The sequence below is a fragment of the Passer montanus genome, unplaced genomic scaffold (assembly GCF_014805655.1).
Source record: "Passer montanus isolate IOZ18808 unplaced genomic scaffold, ASM1480565v1 scaffold41, whole genome shotgun sequence".
In the NCBI taxonomy this organism is placed as follows: Eukaryota; Metazoa; Chordata; class Aves; order Passeriformes; family Passeridae; genus Passer; species Passer montanus.
The window spans coordinates 2,821,533-2,845,951 of NW_024368930.1; the positions used below are offsets into that span (position 1 = coordinate 2,821,533).

The 24,419-nt window shown below is 51.5% G+C and overlaps 1 protein-coding gene across 3 annotated transcripts in view; it reads right to left on the reverse strand.

Moving 5' to 3' along the window:
* PMEPA1 (prostate transmembrane protein, androgen induced 1) overlaps positions 1 to 18,491 on the reverse strand; it is a 44,557-nt gene extending 26,066 nt beyond the window's left edge. The window contains exons 1-2 of one of the 3 annotated variants that reach the window (XM_039719351.1): positions 17,969 to 18,491; positions 2,961 to 2,999 (exon numbers count right to left, since the gene is read on the reverse strand). In XM_039719351.1, coding sequence (XP_039575285.1) covers positions 2,961 to 2,999; positions 17,969 to 18,071 — 142 coding nt within the window. In that variant the 5' untranslated portion in view covers positions 18,072 to 18,491. The remainder of the gene's footprint in view (positions 1 to 2,960; positions 3,000 to 17,968) is intronic. The other 2 variants (XM_039719350.1, XM_039719353.1) reach the window with 2 other exon arrangements.
* Positions 18,492 to 24,419: the final 5,928 nt, after the last annotated feature.

The following is a 24,419-nucleotide window of genomic DNA, read 5'->3' on the forward strand; positions in this document are numbered from 1 at the left end:
TCCTTCTCCAGCACACCTCACCACTTCCATACCTTACACAACAAAAAGGTGAGGGATGAGGATTTTCTTCTCCTCCTGCCTCTGTTGCTTCCTACCCCATCTCCAAAACATCACCAGTCCTGTGGCAACTCCTTCCCCAGGTGCTCCAGGTCCCTGGGACTACTGAGGCACCAACAGAGCCAGGAGCTGTGGCAGGACATTGATGGTGACACCGTGGCAAGATGCCACACACCTGCAGCCTCAGCACGGTCCAGCCAGACCTTCCTCACAGCCTGGCACCTGCCATGGCAGCAGCTCATCTCCTGACAACTGCCTGGCATTTATTTCTGGTGCACATGCACAGGGAGACTGAGAGATCCCACACTGGGATTTTTATCAGCAGTGCGCAGCTATGGAAACAAATGCATTTAAGACTAATATAACAAAATGCCCAAATTCACAACAATAAAATAAAGAATGGTGCACATTGTCATTTACACACTGCAGTGAATGCAGAGCATGGCCCAGCTTCTCCCAGAATTCAGCCAAACTTTTAAGGAATCACACATTCTCATGTACTTACATGTTTAGCTACGTGAATTTTGCTTGGTGTAAACCCCCCACCCTGCCCTTTGATTTTACAGACTTCAAGGAATGCATCTCCTCCTAAATAAGATGAATAGCCATTTGTTGAGGGCATTCTCTCCTTCCCCCTCTGCACCCATTTCCAAGCCACCTTCTGTGAGAAGCAGGAGAGCTAATACAAAATCCACCAGAAGCTGCAGCACCTCTTCTTTTAGTCCCCATGGAGGGGACACAGCGGTGCCTGACCATGCCCAGCGCACAGATCTGGGCAGAGCCTGCAGCTCAGCCAAACTGCTCCCTCTCAGCAGGCACAAGAGGCACCCACAAGTCATTCAGAGAAATCCAACAGCCTGACATCCACACCGCAGACACCCAGGAGTTACCAAGGAGATGGTGGAATACCTTAAAAACCCAGGGAAAAAAGCCCAGTGAAAACCAAACCTCCCTTGTGGGAGGTAGTGCTGCTCCCTGCCCAGGTTTGGTGTTCTGATCCACCACTTTATCCCAGGTGGCCCAGGGATGGGCACGGGCATCTCCCTGGGATGGGCAGGGGCATCTCCCCCTGGGGTTCTGGCTCTGCAGGCAGCACCAGGACGCTCCGGGAGGACGCGGGTGGTGGAGGTGGCGATGTCTGGGAATGCCGGCCCAGGCTGGAGCTGCAGACAAGGACCCAGACAACAAAGGCGAGGCAAAAAGCCGTCTGATAGAGGCAGCCCCGTCTGGCAGGCCGGGCTTTCAGAAGCCTGGGCATGCACTGATGTCTGCAAGCACAGCTCTTCGCTGGGCGCACAATTAACCCCGCAGCAAGATCACTGAAGTGTCCTGCAGCACACTCCAAACAGTACCCATCTGGTAAGATGAAAAAAACCCAAAGAGTACAGGAGTGCAGCAAAGGAGCAAACAACTGGAGACTGCAGGGAATGACTCTACAACAAACAAAAATTATACTTAATTTTCTGTTATTTATATTCTAAGAAAACCGCATGTTTTCACTTGCATCTCTGCCTCCCTCCCCGAGGCACAAACACACACACACACACAAAATGGGAAGGCCAGGGAAAGCAGGAAGAGCAGCACAGCTCGAACACATCCCCGCTCACACACTTTCCCAAATCACAGCACAAGAAAACAAGTGTGAGTTTTACAACCACGGAGCAAAGGCCAAACACCTTTTGCTGGAGCAAAAACACCCCAGCAGCCGCTCCGAGCGCTGGGACACCACGGCTACCCCTGCCCGCCTGACCTGCTGAGATCTTAAGGCATTAATGTAAAATAAATGTAAATCAACCACTGCCTGCTGCAGGACAGTTTGCCTGCGGGCTGCTGTGAGTGTCCCAGCTCCGGGGCTGATCCCAGCCTCAGGCTCCCCTGGTTCCCCTGCCTGCTGTCTGCACCCCGATAACGCTGCCTGCCGGGGGACCGGTGGTGTCTCACAGCTTTTTTGCATAAGCAAGGGCTGTCCTGCTGTGCAACCAAATTGTGTCACCAGGCTCGAAATAAAGGAACTGAAATTATTACTTTTTTCCTCTTATTTTAGATTATGACTTTTACTAATTGATGCTTGATAAAAGCCTAATGAATGATTTGTAGGCATTACAGGCATGTTAAGGATCCGAGTGTGGTTATAAGCCAAGGTCATAACCTCTATCGACTTTCCAAGCTCTATAGCAATTGATTTGCTATTTATTAAAATCATTCATTCATCACTTGTTAACAATTTATTTAGCTGGTTCTTCCCCAGCAGGCATGGGACACCACAAAGACACGTTAGTTTTAAGGTACTGTCATAAACTCAATTCTAAACTGAGAGAAAGACCCATAAACACTATAGCAGTGTCTTTTTGAAGGCTTTTGCAAACAGGTTCAGCTCAAATCCAGGAGCCTGGTTTAACACGGCTTCCAATGCCCGGTTTTGTCTGTGCTGAACATGAGCATCTCTGGCCACACTCAGCAGAAGTCCCACATCCCATGACTTAAAAAGGTGCAGGATGTCAACTACTTTCATAAAATAGAGTGACAGTCTCTTTCCTCAATGTAACAATGCTCATCAGTTTGCTACTGTGGCAGTAAATGAAAGAGTACCAATACTTAAAATGACACTCAGCTTTTGAACTTGTTCCTACATTGAACAGCAGGAAAAAAAAATCCCATCCAGGATTACCATAAGTGCAGCCAGATATGGATAGCCAAAGAACAGCAGGTTTGCACAGTCAGCCTCTGAAGACACCACTGCATCCCCCTCTGCACCAGAGGAGCAGGTACCTGCTGCTCTCGGGCCAGGCAGGGTCCCACCCGTGGCGTGGAGCAGTAACCGGGGAGTTTACGGTACAGCAGCTGCAATCATGCAATCAGCCTTCGTAATTAGATCTTGGCAACTCTTGAAATACTTCACTTACCCAGTTTACCTGGAAAGGTGCGACCTAAACATTCAGTGCCTGGAGACATTTGAAAGAAAAACAGAAAGGATCCGTCAGTGATGGGAGCCACCTCCGAGCGGCTGCACACACACCCCAGCTCCCCTCCTGGGGACTCGTCCTGGCAGAGCTCCCCTGGCCAGCACACACCTGCTCCCACCATCTCCACGGGGCAGCAGTACCAGAGGTGCCACCACTCCTGGATATTGACCCCACGTGCTTTTCCCACACCAGACACTGCCACACAAGGTCCCGCTCCTCTCTCCCCTGCTTCCCCCAGGACGCTCTCCTGATCTCACCTGATGGCATTGCCAAAGCTTCACAGAGGTTTGTGAAGTTTCTGGGATCACTCAGCCCACCCCAGAGACCTCCCTGCCACATTCAACAGTGCCAGACTGCCTGTCCATGGCCCAGGGCAGCACTCTGCACTTCAAGGCACTGGTGAATGGTTTATCACATTCCATCTCCTCTGCAAACACACAGAGCTCAGCCCCACATGCTGCTGAGCCTGGTGAGAGCTCAGGGTCTCCTGACACCCCATGGCCACAGTGGGGGCAGTGGCTGTGGAGTGCTAAGAGGAAGAGCCACAGCAAAATCTTGCACAACACCCCAGGAGCAATGCCCAGCAGATGTATTTTCAAGTGAGGAGAACAAAGCAGCAGAAAGTTCGCAACAAAAGACAACTCATGACTTCTCTCTCACCCATCAGTGTGTGACTGCCTGCAACACTGAAGGGATTACAGGACATGGATCCTCCCCAGTGCCTGGCAAGCTGAGACATTCTGGGCTGGCTGGGAGCTCTGCATCCCGCAGGAGGCTCGCCAGAGAACACATACAGGATTCTTTTATGAAGCCTGTAAGGACTGTCTGTCACTGATAATGGTTAATTGGTACTAATTAGTACAGTCTGACCGTAAGGAGCTCTACTGGCCTATAAAAGTGGCCTTTAACCTGAGAGCAAGGGAGGCAGTCACTGCCAGACAGGGCCACGGACACACGGCCTGCTCCTCACACTGTGCCTGCCTCCGCAGCAGGCTGGCAGGGATACATCAGCACATCGCTGCTCTCAAACAAAGCTTTAAAAAGTTACTTTCCATGCACCTGGGAGGACAGAGAAAACCAGCTTTTTAATCCCAGGAAAAGATCAAGGCTCAGAGAGTTGCTGTAAATTACTGCAGCGGCTAAATAACGACGGGTTGCAGGCTGGGCTCACTGATGGGAAGTCAGGCTGATGTAGGTGCTTCACATGCAGGAGTTCCAAAGTGGGCCTGCAAACATGAGGTGTCAGCTGAATGCACACGGGCAGCCTTGTGCCTCCAGGCCCATGGGCAGCACCACCACCCCTCTGGAACGGGCACCGACACCGAGCGTGACAGCAAAGGAAAGAAAGGAATTCTGCCCAGCCAAACACCAACGTGTGGCAACAAGCTCGGACCTCCTCCTCCTCCTGCTCAGCCAGCTCGCTGCACAAAGCCTGGAAAGGGGTGGGAGGCTGGAAAGGAGTGAAAGGCCAAAAGAAGACTGGAGGCCAAAAAGGGTGGGAGTCCCAAAAGTAAAACGTAGAGTCTGAGAAAAAGTGGATGCCAAAATGGCTTGGGAGACCCAAAAAGGAGTCCAAAGGAAATTGAGAAAAAGAGACCCTGTGCATGCAGCTGGCTGGATCAGGATCAGCTTTTCTCTGGCTACGTTTCCAAAAGGGTAGAAAGCAATGTCTCTCCCCTCCCTGTTCCACAGCCCAGGTGATGCACCGTGACACCCTGTGCACGTGTGGGCATGTGTTCCCCATCACGTCTCATCCAAGATGTTTGGACGTGGTCTGGGATGTGTGGGAGAAGCCTCTGAAGTCAGGCAAGGTTTTGGGATGTTGCTTCTCCCCTGTCTCTAAGCACTGCCTCTCCCATCCTCACATCTGCCCTTTAGGTTCAGCCATGCATTCGCCAACTTTTTAAATGCAAATGAGAATTGGCACATAAAGTCGGTGCTTTAAACCTGACCAGAGCCACCCTCAGCTCTCCTCCCTCCCTCCTTATATGCATAAACTTTTTTTTTATGCAATCGGCAGCAGGGAAGAGATGCAGGGAGTGGCTGAGCCGTGCCTGGAGCCCTTCTGCAGCCGCAGCGCTGCCAGACAGCTCCATGGGAAGGGTGGCTCGGGCTCCCTGCCTACCAGCAGCAGCATGGAACCAGTAATTACCCTGGCTGGACCAACACCTGCTCGTGGTTTTGTCTTACACTGTTTGTGCAACCCAACAGGCTGCCAACAAAGCAGGGATGTGCTTTGCCTAAACAGGTGAAAACATGAAACGGGGAACGGAGCTGCCGTGTTGGTCCCACAACGCCTCTGTGCAACACAGGCTGGAAAATCACTGCTGCTTCAGCCTGCGAGGCTGCAGAGCAGGGCTGAGCATGGCATGCACTGGAAAGGCAGGAAAGGAGGGAAAAGGGCTGCCCATCTGCAGAGCCCAGCTTCTGGACCCAGCCCCACACTGGTGCGGGGCACAGGGATGTTCTTTGCTGAAACATCAGCACCAAAAAGCCTGGCTTGCCAGGAGAGTCCTGCTAAACCAAGCATCCCATGTGGGACAGCACGGAGGATGTGACAGCCCTCACCCAGCCAGGGCTGCCTGCAGACAGAGCTGCTCCCAAAAATGCCCTGTGCCAGTTCAAGCAGAAGTGCCCATTCCATGCCAGGGATGCCCCATGCTCATGGAGCAGGAGCTGGGCAGTGGTGTGGGAAGGGCAGCGTGAAGACCACGAGTGACCAAGGGCAAAGAGCCCAAAGGAGCACCTGGGCCAGCCTCAGCCTCTGGCAGAATCAGCTCTAACCCCACCAGGTCACACCCAAGAGACGCTCTCCCCCATCAGCAGATGGGATTTGTTGTAGATGATTTGTCCTGGAATAAAAACACCAGCCCCACCTCTTGCAGCATATTTACTGAAAGCCAGTAGACATTAAACAGAGGCAAAAAGTGTATCTCAGCAACATCTGGAATTTATGCCTTCTGCAAAAAAAAAAAAAAAAAAAAAAAATCTTCCTTTCTTTTTTGCCAGCAACATCTGGAATTTATCCCTTCTGCAAAAAAAAAAAAAATAAAAAAATCATGCTCTATTCTTTTAGAGAAAGAAAAGTGATTATATAGAATTATAATGCTGGAAGAACAGAGAAGAGCAGAGATTTTCTTTGAAATGCTGTTTAGACAATTAAAAAGGGATAGTTTCAAAGAAGCAGCAAATTCTATCTCAGCTTTTTTCCGCCCTGTCTCACAGTAACAGGCTTTCCTCCATGCCTTGGCTAAGAGACTCCAAGGAAAGCAACAGATTTTTTTCATCCTTGCAAGACCTTAGTAAGCCAGAAAGGAAACCAGCTCTCAGGCCTAACTGGTTGAAGACAGAGCAAATTAAAAAAATAGTCTTCCAATTCCTGCCAACAGGATTTGAAGGCACCTTGATTTCTATGAAAACAACCTGCTTTGGAAGGAGATTTCCAAAAGAGGATGTGTCAGTCTTTACCCAGGAGAGCCAATACTGTGTCTCCCCAAACAGGAGAACGGAAAGGCTTTAAATATTAAAACAGGAAAAACCATCGGGATTAATATGAGGATGCAAGGTCAAAATGTGATATCCTCCACTTCCTCAGGCTCCTGATCCCAGAACGGCTGGACCACGACCCCACAGCATCACCTGTGCCCGGATGCAGCTGGGGAAGCCTGGGTTCAGAGGGAAACCCTTCCCAGCCTTCCCGAGGGGGGAAGCCAAGCAGTCTCTCCCACGCCAAGCCCACAGAAGTGCCTCCAGCTACTAAATTACCCAACGACTTCAACGAACTGCATTGATCTGGCTGGAAAACAAAGCTGCAGCTCTTGGCACGCGCCCAGTGAGGAGGGTACAGCTGCATTTTTCACCTGCAGGCAGTTACAACCACGGCTGGAGATGCCCCTTGCCCCGACACGGGGCAGCTGAGGGGAGAGAGCCAAGGGCACACACAGGTGAGAGGAACCACCTCGCTCCAGACACCTCCCAGACACGGCAGAGCCTCAGCTAACGACAGGTATGTCCAGTTTTGCAATCGAGGGCAAGGCTGTTCCTAGAACAAGCCCCATTACTCAGGCTGCTCAACCCCCATCTCCTTGGCTGCACGTGGACTGGATGCAGGATTTCATCAGGACATTAAACTCAGAAGCTGTAAAATCACTGTGCAAAAACCCAATTATACCTATTTTCGTAACAGCCAATTTAAGCTTGTATTTAGGTCCCCTCACATACCCCTACGTTACATAAAGCATTTCTTCCACTTGAAACGTAGCTTTCTAAAGGCCATTTTGCTTAATTTAATGGATGCTTTATGCGGGTCTGCAAATCTCTAGAAACACAACCAAGGAAGACACATGGCAGCAAGATACGGTGTGATCCCTTCCCGGGCATGCAGCAAGAGCAGGAGAGATGAAAGGCATCTCCAAACCCACGAACCTGCTGTGACTGGAGTGCACTTGTGCTCTGAAGAGCAGCAAAACCCCACGGTCAAGTCAGAAGAGGAATTCCTGAACATCTGCACGCGCTGTTAACCCGTTCCAGACCGGCCAGCTCTGCGCAGGCTGCGCAGCAGGATGGAATCCTTCTGGATCCCCCCCTCATTCCACAGCCACCAGCTGAACTGAGCCCACTCGGGCACGCTTCTCTTGGATTTCAAAGAGCTGCTTTCTGCACTTCAAGTAAATAAATGCAGTCATCTCTTTTTCCTTCTTTGTAAAAAAAGCTGCACTAATAAAAAGCTCGTAGCGAAATCTATTAAATTGAGTCTGTCCATTATGTTTATTGTTCCTTACAATTCAGGCCTGGATGGCAACTCAGTGGAGGTTGAAAAGTGTATTTATCAAGAAAACCCATGAGAACTATGAGGATTAAAAGCTATCAGCAGGACAGAATGTGTTTGTAACCCTGCAGTTTGTTCTGCACCTCACACAGGACCCCCATCAGAGACCTCTGCCCCTCTCCTTGTTTTTGAGCCCACCTCTGGCTCATCAGCTGACAGCCAGCACCTGCATTCCCAGAAAAAGCTGAGGAAGATGCAGCGTGTATATACTGCTATGAATAAGTCACACTAGAGAAACATAAACCCTGATTGCATTACACACCAGTGATCAGTATCATTAAGTGTTACACACCTTGAGTGTGTCTCAGCAGTTGGAAACACTGAATTCAAAAACACATCTTCCCATTCAAGCAAAGTCCCATTACAGTAATCTAAGTGTAACAACAAAAATGAGATTCCTGCTTATTACGCAGGAAATAATTGCAATTTAAGATAAATTTTCCCTGAATTGTGTGAAGCAAGTGCCCATCAATCATGTTGTTTCTTCAGTGTCCTAAAGAGAGCACATAGCAGGACAAGATACTACCAGAGCTCAGTGATGAACAGCCTAACCTGTATATGCTACTCTGAGGTACTGAAGCCAAGAGACCACCCTTGGTAAAATGGAATAATGGTGGAAATAATGAAAACAGCACAGAAGGAGCAGGACTTGGCCCTCCAGGAAAGACATCTGCCCTCAGTGAGCCCTTCAGCCAAGGCAGAGCAGGGGACACCGACAACCACTGACCCTCATTGCACCAATACCTGTGAAGAGCACAGGGCAATCCAGCCTGGTTGCAGGCCTGGAACAGGCACCGAGGACAAGCCCAGCCATGGGTGATTTCAGCTGCTGAGCTGTGGGTTTCACCCCGTGAAGAGCATGCAGAGCTCCAAGGGTGAGCCCCGTGTACCCTCAGCACCGTGGGAAACGCGGGAGGCGCTCTGCTTTGGGGGGATCTTTTGTTTTTGTAAGAAATAATGACATTAATCATAACATTACACAGAAACCACCAAGGGGGAGAATTTCCAAGCTTGCTCAGCACAGAGCCCAGCCCGCAGGGGAGCTGCCAGCCAGCGGCCACAGCCGGCAAATTCCCTGGGACTCGTCCTCGGCAGCCAAAGCCACGGATGGAAGAGTGGAAGAGGCGACGAGCAGACTCAGGACTGTTGTAGGGCTCAGCTCAGAAATGTGAGTCTGCACGCTCAGTGGTTAGATGTCTCTTGGGAACTCATCCAAATGGCACTGCTCCTCTCCCGCTTGCCCTGCAGGTAAATCGCGCATGTGGCTTACACAATCTGTTGACTTAAGTAAAGCAAGGGCAGGAGAAGAAAGCTGCTCAGACATCAGGAGAGGCTCATCAGTCCTTTGGGCAAAAGTCTGGGTCACTTCCCCCTCCACAGAGAGCTCAGCCAGGCCTTGTCTCCCTTCATGGGAGCACGTGCAGGGAGGGTGCAGCAGAACACAGTGCTCAAAACATCAGTGAAAGGACAACAACAATGCATTGCCAAATTCTCCCATATTTTTGGCCAGTGCTGATGCTTAAATCCAGTTCACAGAAACTGGAGCCTGTGAGCTCTGTGTTCTAGTCAAGTCCTCTGAAATCAAACTGAGCAGTGACTGTCAAGGTCTCCCATGGCTCAGGGAGACGAGGCCATGGCCACTTCCAAACCTCATCATGAGTAACACTCGTCCATCCTGCAGACAACCTAACATGCTGTGAGACCACTCCATGCTCTGCAAGGGCAGGATCTTGTTGGATGCACCTATCTCAGGTGCAAAAGCAGCTGCAGCATGCAAGGCTGATGAGCAGGCAGGCTCTGGCAATTGGGTCCAGAGGGAGCCCACCAGCCCTCAGCCATGGGCATCTGGAGTGCTTCTTGCCCTCCTGTTTCCTATTGCTGATCTCAAACTCTCTCTTCCTCACAACCAACTCCAGCCCTGGGCCCAGCTCCTCCACCCCTCAGCAGGGCAGGAGCCTAAAAGCAAAAGCCTAAAACCTGGCCAGAGCACTTCTGACACAGCTGCAGCCAGGCGTGTTCTGTTATCGGAGTTACAAAGGGAGAATGAACTCTCACAATTAGTGAAAAGGGACAGAAGTAGAGAAAGGCCACCTTGTAAGATGCTGGTCATCTTCCCTCAAGACTTTAAACCACTGAAGATGCATTTGGAATGAAAACTGACCACCTGAGCAGGACTGTGAGATGTTCTGCCAAAGACAAACCCTGACCATCAACACAAGTTAAGTATAAGGCCAAATTTTGTGTGTGAAGCTTACAACGACCACAGTCTGCAACAGCAGAGACAGACTTTGCCACTACAAATATTCCCAGTGCAAGTTCCTGATGTCTGAATCTCAACGAAGGCAGAAGAGCTGTGAGGATGGCGAGCTCCTCAGGAGGCAGGCTAGACACTCAATCCATCTCTCGTATCAGACCTGCGTTAACATTTAAACAGGACCTGCTGTTGTGATCTTCAGCAAGGAGCAGATGTGGTTTTGAGTAATGGTGAGCCTTACTTAACCAGTTATAGTCACTAATGTAATTGACACCTATTCCATCATCCTTAATACACCCACTTCTTTCCCCGATACCATAAATAGATTAGAAAAGTTTCTGCAGATGGCCATGACCCCATTTGTTTGTGCACTTAGCCATGTATGAATCACTCTTGGCTTGTAGCAGCACTCTGGAATTACTGAAAGATAACTAGTCGGCACAGACACCAATAAATGAATCATGCTTTCCACAAGACCAAACCTTTGGGCTTTTACAGACTCCAATTACAAAGTAAGAAGAAAAGAACAAAGAAATTACTCAGTCTATTTGCACAAAGTCATGCAGAGTTGATTCACAGTTTTACAGAATTATTACTGACAATCATTTGTAGGGGGTTAGAGTAACAAACCAGCTACTTTACATGTTGGACAGAATGAAGAGATGGAAAAAAATCCCCAAGCCATGTCTTGCACATAGTCTTTGAAAAGTAGCCTTGATTTTTGTGCCAGTAACTTTTTTCATCCTTGGTATGCTCCAAGCCTGGGGGTTAATCAGTTTTCATTCGCCAAGGCTAAATTCTGCTTTGCTGGGTTGTTTGGGCCAAGTTTGCAAATGTGGGAAATCCTGTTGCACCTGCTGAAGAGCACAAACCATCACAGGCACAATCCCTCAGCTCTGCAGGCTTCAGCACGGCCTCAGGAATGGTCCAGAGAACTGCCATGTGCAAAAGCACTTTCCTTGCTAACTGCACGCTTTTGAATGTCTACTGCAAGCGAAAAATTACCCAGTCTGAGGCATTTTATTAAAGAGATGTGCGAGACTGAATACACCAAGCAGAAATGTGTGAACCACTTGAAAGCACTGTGGACATCCACCAACACTGACAACTTGTGAGGCAAGTTTCCAGAGATGTGCAAGGTGCCTTTACGTAACCCACAGTCTGGGACACGCTAACACACACCACACACAGTGAAAAACACACCCTCCTCTAAATGGAGCATTAGCCTAGTCCTGCACCAGGGAAAAATGACAAGTCTGACTAGCTGGAGAAAAAGGGGACACTGATGGATTATGGCCTCTAGCACTGCTACCTCGCTGTACACAGTGAAAAAGCAGCATTTAGCTAAAAAAAAAATCTAAAAGTGAAGGTGGAGTGGATGCCAACCTGAGCCTGAACACAGACAGTGCCCTGGTTGTACATCTCTGAGTGGGATGGTGACTGACATGTCTCAGGGCTACACGCTCCAAATCAGCACCCTGTACCAGGGAGAGCCAAAAACAGGGATAACGCCCCACTGAGCACAGTCACTGACAGTTGGGGAGGGATGCCAGTCAAATGTACACACAGCTCTATTTATCTAAGGCCTACCAGTACCCTTTGCATGCACTGAAGACCCAACTTCCTGGGCGAATTTACCTTGCAAATGAAATCTGTGCCCTGTTTTACACACCTGCTCCACAAGCAGAGAACTGCCAGCCTGGTACAGCTCATCAGAGCCAGGAGAGGCCAAAACCAGCACCAGAAGAGTTGCCACACAGCTCTGAACCAATTTGGGAAAACCTGCTTATTTGTTCTCATGCTTGAGGCCGCTGATTTCCAGTGAGAGGTATAAACCTCTCCCCAAATTGGATTCAAGATGCCATGGAAAATTTAAATTAAAACCTTAATAAACATTCCCAATTCCTACCCCTCTCCATACCACATAAATTAATGCAACAAGCTGTCTTGTATAAGAACATGTAGGCATCAACAACCTTCTCCCTCTGACAAGAGTTTATCTGAGGAGGTGCTGTAGATAGAAGGGAAGGAAAAAGGTTCCCAGTGGAGTTGTCTTTAGGAAGCTCAAGTCATTAGAGCCAAGGTTTCAGGTGCAATGCAAGACTCAAAGGATGCATGTGCTAAACAGTAACGTGTCCTTCAGAAGGAAAAAAAAAGCTAAATAAGGAACCTGCAGTATTAGGTGGATGCCTGGATAAACACTGTTCAACACACCGCAGCAGAAATGCTAATGCAAGTTTAGTTTTCACACCAGAGAGATTTCAAAAGATTTGCAAAGCTTTGATAATATTTAACATCTTTACTAATTTCCTTTTTGGTGCAATCATAAATTTACCACGGTAGCCAAAAGATCTGGGATGAACTACAAGTTCTAGCTGGCTCCAAAGCCAACAAGAATAATGTGTGCTGTTACTATTTTCTCTCAAAACATACCTCTGCAAAACTGACTCAAAATGAGAAAAGAAATTGTGAAACTGTCATTACAAAGAAGCATTTAAAATGCAGATCAAAGTGCTGCCTTAGAAGCTGTATTCCTTGCCAAATCATCAAAGCTCTCTTTACTCTCAATAGCTCCCCAAATCCTCTGATTTGAACGATAAATTCTTACAGCTGAAATTTATCTGCTTTTAAAAAAAACAAAAACAACAACAACAAAAAAAAGGCCAAACCCTACAACTCCTTACTCTGGTTACCAGCTTCTTCATTAACCAGTTCATTGGTGCCACTTTCCTTTATTACTAAATTAAGTTTCACAGACGTGTTTATGCCTGCGTGCACACACACACAGAGCACTCTGAGACCTCCTCAAATACTGAAAACTTGTCAGCCCTTGGTGGTGTGTGTGTGTGCAGGGTCTCTCCAGCTCCCAGGGGGGGTGTGCAGGGGGTGTGTGCAGGGTCTCTCCAGCTCCCAGGGGGGGTGTGCAGGGGGTGTGTGCAGGGTCTCTCCAGCTCCCAGGGGGGGTGTGCAGGGGGTGTGTGCAGGGTCTCTCCAGCTCCCAGGGGGGGTGTGCAGGGGGTGTGTGCAGGGTCTCTCCAGCTCCCAGGGGGGGTGTGCAGGGGGTGTGTGCAGGGTCTCTCCAGCTCCCAGGGGGGGTGTGCAGGGTGTGTGTGCAGGGTCTCTCCAGCTCCCAGCACTGTGTCCAGGTTCCAGGTGCTGGCACCAGGATCGCCCTTGTCCCGCTCCCCTTCACTCCTCACTCACCCATCGCCCCTGGAGGAGCTCCCAGACCACCATTCCCTGCAGCAAGGAAGCAGCAAGGCAGCAGCCAGTGATCAGCTCTGGAAGATGGCAGTGAGGGGTCAGATGCTGCTGCCACAGAACTGCTCCCTGTTCCAGACTGCAGACAGAGCAGGTCTGGGATGCATTTCCTCACCTGGGACCTGCCCCAGTGACCTACCTCCTGCCACCCAAAACAGTTATAAAATAAAATAATCACCCAGCAATTCAGCCACACAGACAGGAAGAACAGTGCATTAAAACACCCCTGTCGACACAGTGATCCCTGTGCTTTATGGATGTCTGGGAGTGTGCTCATGGCATGAACCAAGCTTCCACTCAACGGCAGCGAAGTGGCCCTTGTACCTCCCTGCTCACCCGCTCCCCAGCCTGGCTCTGTCACTTTGATGAAGCCTGCCAGGAGCAGACACACCGTGTGTCACCAAACAGGAGGGATCTGGTAAGACAAACCACACACCAGTACGGGATCTCCCTCCAGGAAGCAAACTGGTTGGAAGTCTTCACACGAGACACCACTGCAAATAAATTACCTTTTTTTTTCACTAATTAGGCTTAGCAAATTCTGACAGCTGCTGCTACCTGAATGAAACAACATCGACAGACATGACTGTACACTGAGTTACTCAGGAAAGGAGCTGGATTGTAATTACCCTTTATTAGTGACACCATGCAGTTTGGTACTTCCCTTGGAAAGGTCTACTCATGTCTCTCCACTTATAATTTATGTTTACAAATTCATTCTAAAACTGGATTTATCAAATCACCAACTTTCAACTGGGAAATATAAAATTATTAGTTTTTTTGATGAGCAACAGCAAGTAAGAGTAAGAACGTGTTTGTGGGTGCTCTTCTCTCCATTCGCAAGGGAAGCAGGGGAAGCAGCTAATTCAATAGCCCAAAAATTTAGAGATAATCCCAGAAATTTGGGAATTCTGGGCTTTAAGGAAAAGAATATGGTTCCTGTTCCCCACACACAATTGAGTTCTGGTGTTCTCACAGCCAGGATATGAAAATACACTATGGAGGCAAACATTCAGGGGATGGAGGATCCCTCCACAGCAGAAGCTAACAGGACTTACTGCAGCAAACAGCCTGACACTGACTGAAAAGGAAGAATGAACCATGTCTTGGCAGTATAAATGATCACATCCAATTACACAGGATCATCTCTGGTGTTGTGTGCAGGTCCCACTGTGCAGCACAGCACAATCCAGGTGTTCACCCACAGGAAAAAAACAAACTTTGACTATTTCCCCTGCATTTCCCCCTCTGTGTCTTTTCATTCTCCCATTCAACATGAATTATAAAGCACTAAGACCAAAATCACTACCTGAGGGCACAAATAAACTGTAATTTTAATAAAGACCCCTGTGCTCTCCCGGCTCAGGGGATCAGGCCTTTCCTTGGGTATGAAAGATGCGACTGCAGAGTGTCTGGGTCCCCTGGGATGGCCAAGGGCACACACAGACAGCTCTTGGGCCACCATAAGTAAAGCCACCCACACTCTGCTCCTCCAGGATCACACCTTGGGATGCTGATCTCAGCAAAAAGCACAGACACATAACCAGAGCCAGACACAGGGAACTCCCCGGTTTGGCTGAGGTCAAACTGAGATGCCACAAACTGAACATCCTCTGTGCAAGCACTTTTGGGCTTGCTGAAACGCCGGGAGCAGCTCTGGCTTTGCTCCATGAGGAAAACTTTGGGGGGGAATAAAGAAGCACATGGTTCATATCCACTCTGCTCTGGAATAAGCCATGACAGAGTGTCAGGAAAGAAATGCATTGTCAGAAAAGCAGTGTGAAAGTGGAAAGAAGACGTGATCCCTGGTTGAGCCACATGCATTTGGTAGGTTATTAAACCAAAGAATGTGAAAACCTAGAAGCCTGGGCTTGGCCAGGAACCTGCTCTCACGGTTCGTGCAGCCCAGGACACGGCGCTGCAGCTGGGGGGGACCAGCCTCGATCCTGGCGATGCAACAACGCCTCCCAAAAACCCCAAACGCCTCGGACAGCACTGCCAGCCGATCAAAGGGACGGCAAAGGCTCTGCCCGGGGTTCCCGCGGGGATGCCCCGCTGCCGCAGGTGCCGGTGCCGGTGGGGAGGCGGGCGCGGCGCCTCGCTCCGCTCCCCGCGCCAAATAATGAGTTATTTACAGCCTCTTCCGCCACGCCGGTCACCCCTGCCCTGCTTCAGCCAGCCGGGCGATCAGAGCCCACTGCTGCAGCCGTCTGGCTGCTCGGCACCGCCCGGCACGCTGGCACTGCGGCCCGGCGGGGGCGAGACTCGCGCCCCCGCCCCCAAAAAGCCCTTTTTTAATCCTAATCTGGGAGCGCCACACGCAGAAACCAGCTGCCTCCTCCGCCGCAGCGCCGCGGCCGCCATACGGAACAGAGGCTGCGAGGAGAAGGGGCTCGGGCACGGGCTGGAGGGTTAACCCATTTAGAGGGCTGTAAATCAGAGGGGCTCGCGTGTTCCTGCTCCCCGCGCCGCTTTCCTGGAGCGCTCCTGCCTGGCAACTGAAAATTTTGGCTGAAAAATTAAGGAGCATCTGGTGGTGGCTGCTGTGAGGTTCCCTGAAAGTCGTGTCAGAAGGATACACAAAATCGGGCGAGTGGAGGAGGGAGAACGCTGCAGGATGGATTTATCTCAGAGGCTGAGCTCTGCCCTTTCCACCGGAGCCAGGCGCGGGAGGCGATCAGGTAACAGCCCCTCGGTGCCACCAGAGCTCTCCTGCAGCACAGGGGTGAGCCAGCGCTGCCCGCCATCCGCAGGAAATAAATAATAACACTGGCGATAAAAAACCGACCCCAACACGACACAGGGAAGGGCAGCAGTGAGGGAGCTCGCTCCAAGGCTCCCAGGAGCTCAGGGAACTCAGCAGCTGAGTGTCAGGACAGAGGGCAGGGACAAGTCAGGGAAGGACCTCGGGAGCATCACCACAACTCCCATCCCAATCCAGGCAAGGTCTCCTCCGGTGCCAGTCGCTGCTCCCTGTCTCTCACACCCCCCATCCATAAACAGCACCTGCCTCTTACCCAGCTTTTCATATGCTGACAAAAATGGGGGGGAAATTATAAACTATGCTATTTCTAAAAAGTTAAGGAGTGAAATTAAAAGCTTGAGTTGTTCCAACAAATCCTCATGCCAAGAGTTAGACTGGAATAGAAGCTTTTTCTTCAAAAGACATTGCACATTTTAATTCACAACTTTTATCACAACCATGAGCCTTGCTCAGAGGCAAAGTCTCATCCTTGGGATTCTGTGGGACACAGTTTATGTTCAGCAACTGGCTGACACAAAAAAGAACTGCATCTTCATTATTTATACACTGCTATTGGTATGCACATCTAGCCCGGCCTGTTAAAGTCAGGGAAGAATAATGGTCTATTCAGTACCGGTAGTGTTAATAAAATCAGGCAAATCCAGCTTAGTTTTGTCTGAACACGAATGAGATTAAATCAAGATTAAAAGTGCATACAGTACAAAGGGTATGGTTTATGCTAAAATTCAGAATGAACACATTTTAGTACCCGGTATACAAATGCCTGCAGACCTTCTCCAGGACTCAGACACCTGAATTAAACCAGGATGAAGCCGGAGAAGGAGAAGGCAGACGACACTGGACAAAAGCCATCCAAAACAGCAAGGGACAGATGCTCTGCAGCCCCGCTGGAGGTAACGGGGCAGATCCTGTGCTAGCAGAGACAGGCACAGCTCAGCTGGCTCTGCCTGCACGCACCGAGCGCCAGCCTGCCCCGTCGCAGTGCCAGGCACATATGCAAAACCCAGACTCTTTCCCAAGTTTTCCTTTTGGGCCATTTTGCATTAGTCTGTGCAGGGTTTGGATTTCAAGGCACTGAGCGAGGTGCTAAGCAGGGGGCAATCCTGACAACCCTCCCGCTCTGGGATGCCTTGAAAACCTTCCCTTTACAGAAAATACCATTTGCTTAAAACTGCCAAAGAGCCCAACTCCTTCCTCTCCCCTCAGCAGTAATATTCCTTCTCTCACCTCCGTGCACTTCATTTCCAAGAGGGAAAGAGCACACAGAGAAGTGCTGAATATTTAGGTCAGGCACTGCCCTCACTGCTACTCTGCGAGGGTTGAAAAATATTAATGAAAAAACCCAAATCGCCCTTCGGAACAAAAAGCCCGGAGGGGCTGGGGACGGGGGGAACAGGTTCCCAAATCCAAACCCTGCTCGGGTGTCCGGCCCGCGGTGTGCCCCGGTACCGAGGCGAGGGTGATTTACCCGGGGGAGGCTCGGGAGCAACCCAGCATCACCCCCGCAGGAGGGGAAGGCAGGGGCACGGCGGGGATAGGGCGAGCCGCGGGCGCGGATGGGGACCGGCGGGGATCTCAGCCCCGGAGCCGGCGGGGAGCGGCCGATCCCGGGCAGCTCCGGCAGCCCGGCCCGCGCCGTGTCACACCCGCGGCGACATCCCAGCGGCAACAGATGAGAGGGCAGGCACGGAGGGGGCAGGAAAGCCACTCCGGGAAAGCGCATCGCGGCCAAGGGTCCCGGAGCCCCCGCGGGAACTTCCCCGCCCGCGGCGGGGCCGCCGGGCACTCGGCAGCCCGGGCACCTCCCGCACCCTCCCCGGAGCAGCAGGACTGGTACTTACTGATCTCCATGCTCTGGAACAAAGACCTTTTGCAGTTGCATGTGCAGGACACATTGGGCTGAATAGCTACGGCCGTGCTGTTCAGCCCCATGAAGTTATACATTTAAACACACACACGAAAAAAAAAAAAAAAAAAAAAAAAAAAAAAAAAAAAAAAAAAAAAAGGAAGGCGACGGCGACACAAAGAACTTCCCGGCCGCCGAGCGCTCCCCGGGCAGCACCACATAAAGCCGGGGCTCCTCCTCGGCGCGGGGGGGCGGAGGGAGGGAAATGCAGCTGCGATCAGAAATTGGAAATAAAAAACGCGGCGCGGCGCAGCGCCCCCGGCAGCGGCTCCGCTCGGCCCCGCGGCTGCTCCGCGCCCCTCCGGCCCGGGAAGCGGCAGCGCTGGGCCCGGCCGCGGCAGCCCCGCACTTTTGTGGGGCGCGGCGCGGTGGGAGCGCGGTGGGAGCGCGGCCCGCCCGCTCCCGCTCCGCTCCCGCCCCCCGCGCTCATTCACGGCCACGGGGACGCGGCCGCGCCGCCGCCGCCGCGGGCGGGACCGTGACGTCAGCGCCAGACGGGGACTGCCCTTCCCTTCCCTTCCCTTCCCTTCCCTTCCCTTCCCTTCCCTTCCCTTCCCTTCCCCGCGCTGCCGCCGGCAGCGGGGCTGGGGCAGTGCCGCGGCCGCGGGACCCCCCGTGTCCCACCTCCCGCTCAGGCAGGGTCATCCCAGAGCACAGGGTTGTGTCCAGACGGCTTCTGGAATACCTCCAGCGAGGGAGACTCCACACCCTCTCCGGGCAATCTGTTCGGTGTTCGTTCACCTGCACAGAAACAAAGTTCTTCCTCGTGTTCTGGTGGAAATTCCTGGCCATCCGTTTTGCAGCCTCTTGTCCTATTGCTCAGCACCACGGAGCAGAGCCTGGTCCATGTTCTTGGCACAATAAAATAGTAAATATCTATTTACACACATTGATGAGGACCCCTCTCAGTCATGCCTGGAGTCCCAGCAGGCCCTGCTCTCTCAGCCTTTCCCCATCAGAGATGATCCAGTCATTACTGCACCCACACACCCAGGATCTTTAAAGCACCACCTGCACTGAGCCCACCCAGGTGGCTCCAGGGGCACCCCCAGCCTCCAGCAGGACCCGGCAGAGCTTCTGCAGATCAGCTCCAGGAGCACCTGGATTTGGGTATCCTGCTGGAAAAGCACCCAAAAGTCAGGCTCACCCTGCAACACCCACCCAGCTGTGCACAGCCAGCCCCGAGTGCAGCATTTCAGACAGAAAAGTGAGAAAGATTGGAAAAGAGATGCAGGGGATAACCCAGCCTGACCATAGCTGAGCTCAGTGAAAATTCTCATTAGCTCCCATGGTGGTGCCAGTGGTGCTGCTCAGAGCTCAGGAACTATTCCCCACACATTCCCACTTTTGTTTCAAACCACACGCTGCAAAACAGAGTGACCCCATTCTCTGCAAGACAGGTAAAAGGAAAAAACCTCATCTCTTCCCTAAGGGCTCATTGTGCCAAGATTTAGTTGAGACAGATTTTTATTTTCTTTTCTGGGAAATAAACCTGTGAAAACAAAGGTTTATAATGAAAATGCTGAAACAAGCTTAACTACAGTGGTGCGAAGTAGCTGCTATAAATCTTGGTGAATCCTGTTACTGGGAGATAAAGCAGCTCCAGTTATCTTCTAAGAAAGCACATTTCCCCATAACTGTTGATAGCTCTGATTTAGGATTTGGGAGTATCTGAGGCATCCCCAGCTGGGCCTGCATTCCCCAGAGATGCTCCTGGGGAGATGCACCGAGGTGGGGACAGGCGACCAACCAGCAGAAATCCTATTCCTGCAAAGCTGAGGCAATCACAGAAGATGGATGGTCTCAAAATTTGGGTCAGATTCAGTGGCACTCATGGTAAGGTTTAACCTTTATTTCCCTGCCCAGAAAAGGAATTTATTTCTACATTACTACTACAAACTAATGTTAAACACCCACCCGTGCTTTACTCCTGCAGCCCCATCCAGTCCTGTGAAAATGCCTGGAGAGCAGGAACAAGGAATTGCCAGGTTGTTTAATCTTTTACTCTTTGCCACTCGACAGATGGTAACTCCCAACAATTACTAATCCAAAGGAAACACGGAAGGGGATGGTGTGGCTGGGATAAAAACCAGCTTTGGGAAGTTTGTGCTCCCCAGCACTGAGCACACGTGAATTATCCAACAAGTGCCATTCCCAAAGGCAGGGGAAGGTGCTGGGGTGGCATCAGAGGTGGGAATTGGTGTGCTGGGAGATTAGGGACAATTACATGAAAAAAATCTGTGCTAGAGCTGGAGATAAACTATTTGCAATCCTATTTTATATTTTGTTTCCTGCCTCAGTTTCCTCATCAGTAATGCAGGAGGAGTAATCCTGATTCTTTCAGGTTATTTCTGGGGGCTCAATTTATTTTGTGGCAGTCAGATTTTTAGAAATGCTTCGTGAAAATGTGAAGGAAGAAACATTACCCCTATTACAGGGACACTCGGCCCACCAGCCCCAGAAAGGACACCAAGAAAGTTAAAGCCAGGCACACATATGGTCAAAATGCTGAAGACGAATTCCAGTTCAGATATGCTTTATCAATTAACCTACTTTTATTATTTACCTGGAAATCTATCTTTATATTATGTTTAAAACACTTGGTGGTTGAACATTAGCGACACTTTTGCAAAGGACCTTCCTTGACTGGCCAGAAAAGGTGGCTGGAAGCTTATCTGAGCCTGCCAGCTTGCAACTAACATCCTTTGCACTTAAAACACATAGCACTGCCATAAATAAATCAAGGTGAGGACTGCACGTGTCCCTGTGTCATGTGAGGTCCCAGCTGGCAGCACCAGCCCTGCCACCACTGCTGAGCCCTCTGAGCTCCTCAGCCACGTGGATGTGGCCACAGTTCACGTTCCATTCAGAATTCTTGGATTTTAAGACATTTGGGAGACCTTTAAACAGTCTCAAGAGAGTGAATGCTGCTCCAAGCAATGGATTATTCCTCTGAGGCAGGTCAGATCCTTGAGTGGAGGGACCTTCTCTGCAATCCCTGCTGCAGCAGGCACAGCCTTGCCTTCCAAAAGGCTTTGCCTTCCAAAAGGCTTTGCCATCCAAAAGGCTTTGCCTTCCAAAAGGCTTTGCCATGCACAAGGCACCACCCCTGGGCACAGGGACAGAGATGGGGTGCCCTGAGCAGTGGCACTGCCAGCACCCCGTGCCCAGGCTGCCCTGGGGCTGTGGCAGAGGCAGCTCCTGCCCTCACCCCATGAATCACCTTCTTCTAGGGGGAGTTTTTACAAGTTCACAAAGCTCTGGTGGATAAAGGTTTCAGGTGCAGGCTGCTGCAAGTTCACACATCTTCCCAATCTTCTTTAAAAATAAAGAAAAAAATAACTGTTTGCAAGTCGATGCTGGTTTAAAAATGCTGTTTACCACCATCTCCATTTCATCTGAACGACTCATGTGGCTTTAAGAATAATCAGCATTTTTCCACCATGATTTAAGAACAAATAATTAAAGTCATCCCAGATGGGCTTGTAAAAATTAAAAGTACATCAGCTAACTTAAATGCTTCACCCTGTTCTTTGTAATGACACCATCCAGCCTCCAGCCCAGTGCATTTGTCAGAGCTTCTGTCCCAGCAGCGGGTGCTGCTCATCTGTGGGACATTTCCAGAAAACACTGTTGTTGATTTTGGCTCCTGTGCTCTGTCACTGATCAGCTTTTTTCCACTTCTTTTTATGTTTTCCCTGGAGACACCTCAGACAGCTCCAGGATGAGTCTGGAGCTGCGAGATCTCCCTTCGCTTCCTGGGTTTGCCATAAAATTTCAGGGAAAGCCAAGGCTGCTCCCTGGGCCTCGGGCTCTGCAGCCGTGGAAAGGGACACACGGGAGCTCTGAGGTCATCTGGGATCCTTGGACAAGCTGAAGGACACGGGCACATCAGTCTGCCTGGCTAGTCAGGGATTGTAATTTTGCTCAGTGCCAGACCAGAAGTCAGGCATTTGCCTGTGCAGTCACATTTAAATCTTTCCTTTTATTCCTCACTGCAACACTCCAGCATCACTTAGATCATTACAGTGCAGCGCTATGGATAAATTCATAAAATGTAATGGAAAAGCAAGATCCATCTGAGAAATAAGTAACCTTAAGAGTCAAATGGTGTTCAAGACAACCTAAGGAAAAACAAAACAAAAAAACCTCCACAACTCCCCAAAGCTTTGTTAACTAAACAGTTGTCCAATAAAGAGTCCAAATATTTCGCAGCATTAGTCTTTGGATTAATGTTAAATCGATACACACTAATGCAATAGGGCAATAGTTACCATGGTGAATAATTCTATATTTATTTGCAAGCAAGCCTTATTTCTAACAATTCCAGACATGGTTTCCACTTTCTGGTGACTAACCTCTCAATTGAAGTTTATTTTTCTAACTGCTTGGTACCAGAATCTCAGGTTTTCTCCCCAACAATTAGAACAGGATCTCTGCTGCCACAGAGAACAATGCCATGGGGACATGGATGCTCAGCAGCTTCAGTTAAGGGTCCCACTTAGGAGGTTTTGTTCCCAGCCAGGAGGGATAAAAAGTCCGTAAGTATTTGTAATGAACATTTTTCACTGAAGCCACCAGAATGTAATTCCAACCCATTCTGTGTTTTTTGGGGCCTGATATAACTCCGGCTGACATCACTGGGAAGACTCCACCCTACCTTTACATTTTATGGTAGGAAATACATCACGCTCTGAACTCACAGCTCCCTGCCTGAGCACACTGCACTTCCTCGTGCCAGACAAACCAGGATAAAACAGCAAAATAAAATAAAACAGCACCGGGGGAAGAGGTCTAACTGCGCAAACATAAAATCGCCCCTGGCTTTTCTTAAGGGAACGACGGGCATTTTGGAGAGGGGAACGGCAAAAAAAGCAAGCGGAGGTGCCCCTGAGCTGTGTCAGAGCCGTGCCAGAGCCAGGCTGACCCGGGGATGATGAGGGCGGGGATGCTGAGCAGGGATGCTGAGGCTGACCCGGGGATGCTGAGGCTGACCCAGGGATGCTGAGGCTGACCCAGGGATGCTGAGCAGGGATGCTGAGCAGGGATGCTGAGGCTGACCCGGGGATGCTGAGGCTGACCCAGGGATGCTGAGCAGGGATGCTGAGCAGGGATGCTGAGGCTGACCCGGGGATGCTGAGCAGGGATGCTGAGCAGGGATGCTGAGGCTGACCCGGGGATGCTGAGCGGGGATGCTGAGGCTGACCCAGGGATGCTGAGGGCGGGGATGCTGAGGGGCTGGCCCCGCGGGGCTCTGGAGCAGCCGGAGCAGCTCGGGCTGACCTGCCCTTGCTGGGTGCCCATCGACGCGCGGCCCGTGGTGTCACAGCGCGTGTGCTGCGCGCTTTGGGGCTTTTGTTTCTGCAAAGGGGGAGCTCAGACCCAGCCGGACCCTGCTCCGCCTGCTCCTGCCTGGGCTGGGGCTGCCATCCCGGGAGCCGCTCCGCGCCCGCCACGGGGAACGGCGGGAGGAGGAGGAGGAGGCTCTGGAGATGCCTCCAGTCGCCATTCAGCGCAGGGTGCGCCCGAGCCCTCCTCCCGCCATCGCCATCACTCGCGGGGTTCCATAAGGGAATCCCCGGGAGCGCGCCCTCGGTCTCGCACGGAAAACCCCGCGGGACCGTGCCCGCGGAACCCGACCGGCCTCGCCCGGCGGGGCGCGGCCCCTTTAAATCGCGCGGAGGCCGCGGGCAGCCCCAGATGGCCCCGGTGTCACGGGCAGGCGCCGCCCCGCCCCCGCCGGCAAAGGCCGCGCGGGCTCAGCCAATCAGGAGTGGCGGCGGCGGCCGCGGGGCGCGAGGCGGCCAATCAGCGCGCCCCGCCGCTGCCGGCCCTGCCGCGGCACCGCCAGCGCTTCCTGCCCCGGGCGTGAACCGGCTCCGCCGCCCGTGCGCGCAGCAGGCAGGCACATATGGCACCGGCTCGGCGGGGTGTCGAGCGGTGACCGTGCCCAGCCGGACAGACAGACGGACAGCCGGGGCTGTGCCTGCACCGGCCGGGCTGGACAGACGGACAGGGCTCAGGACAGACAGGCAGGGTTTGTCTGCATCCACCGTGCAGGACAGACAGACGGACAGGCAGGGTTTGAATCCACCGGGCAGGACAGACGGACAGACAGACAGGGCTGGACCATGGAGTCCCCCATTCCCTGCGCAGGCCGAGCCTGCCTCGTCCGTGCCCTTAAACTCGGCTTTCCTTTAGGCTCGGCTCATTTCGCTGCTCCCGGTGCCTCCGGTGGCACCGCGGTGTGACAGCCGGGCTGGCCGGGACCGGAGCCGTGCCGTGCCGGACCGGGCCGTGCCGGGCTCCCTGCGGAGCGGTGCCCGCAGCCCCTGGGCTCGCTCGGGGCACGGCTGGCACCGCCACATGGGAACCCAGAGGTTCCA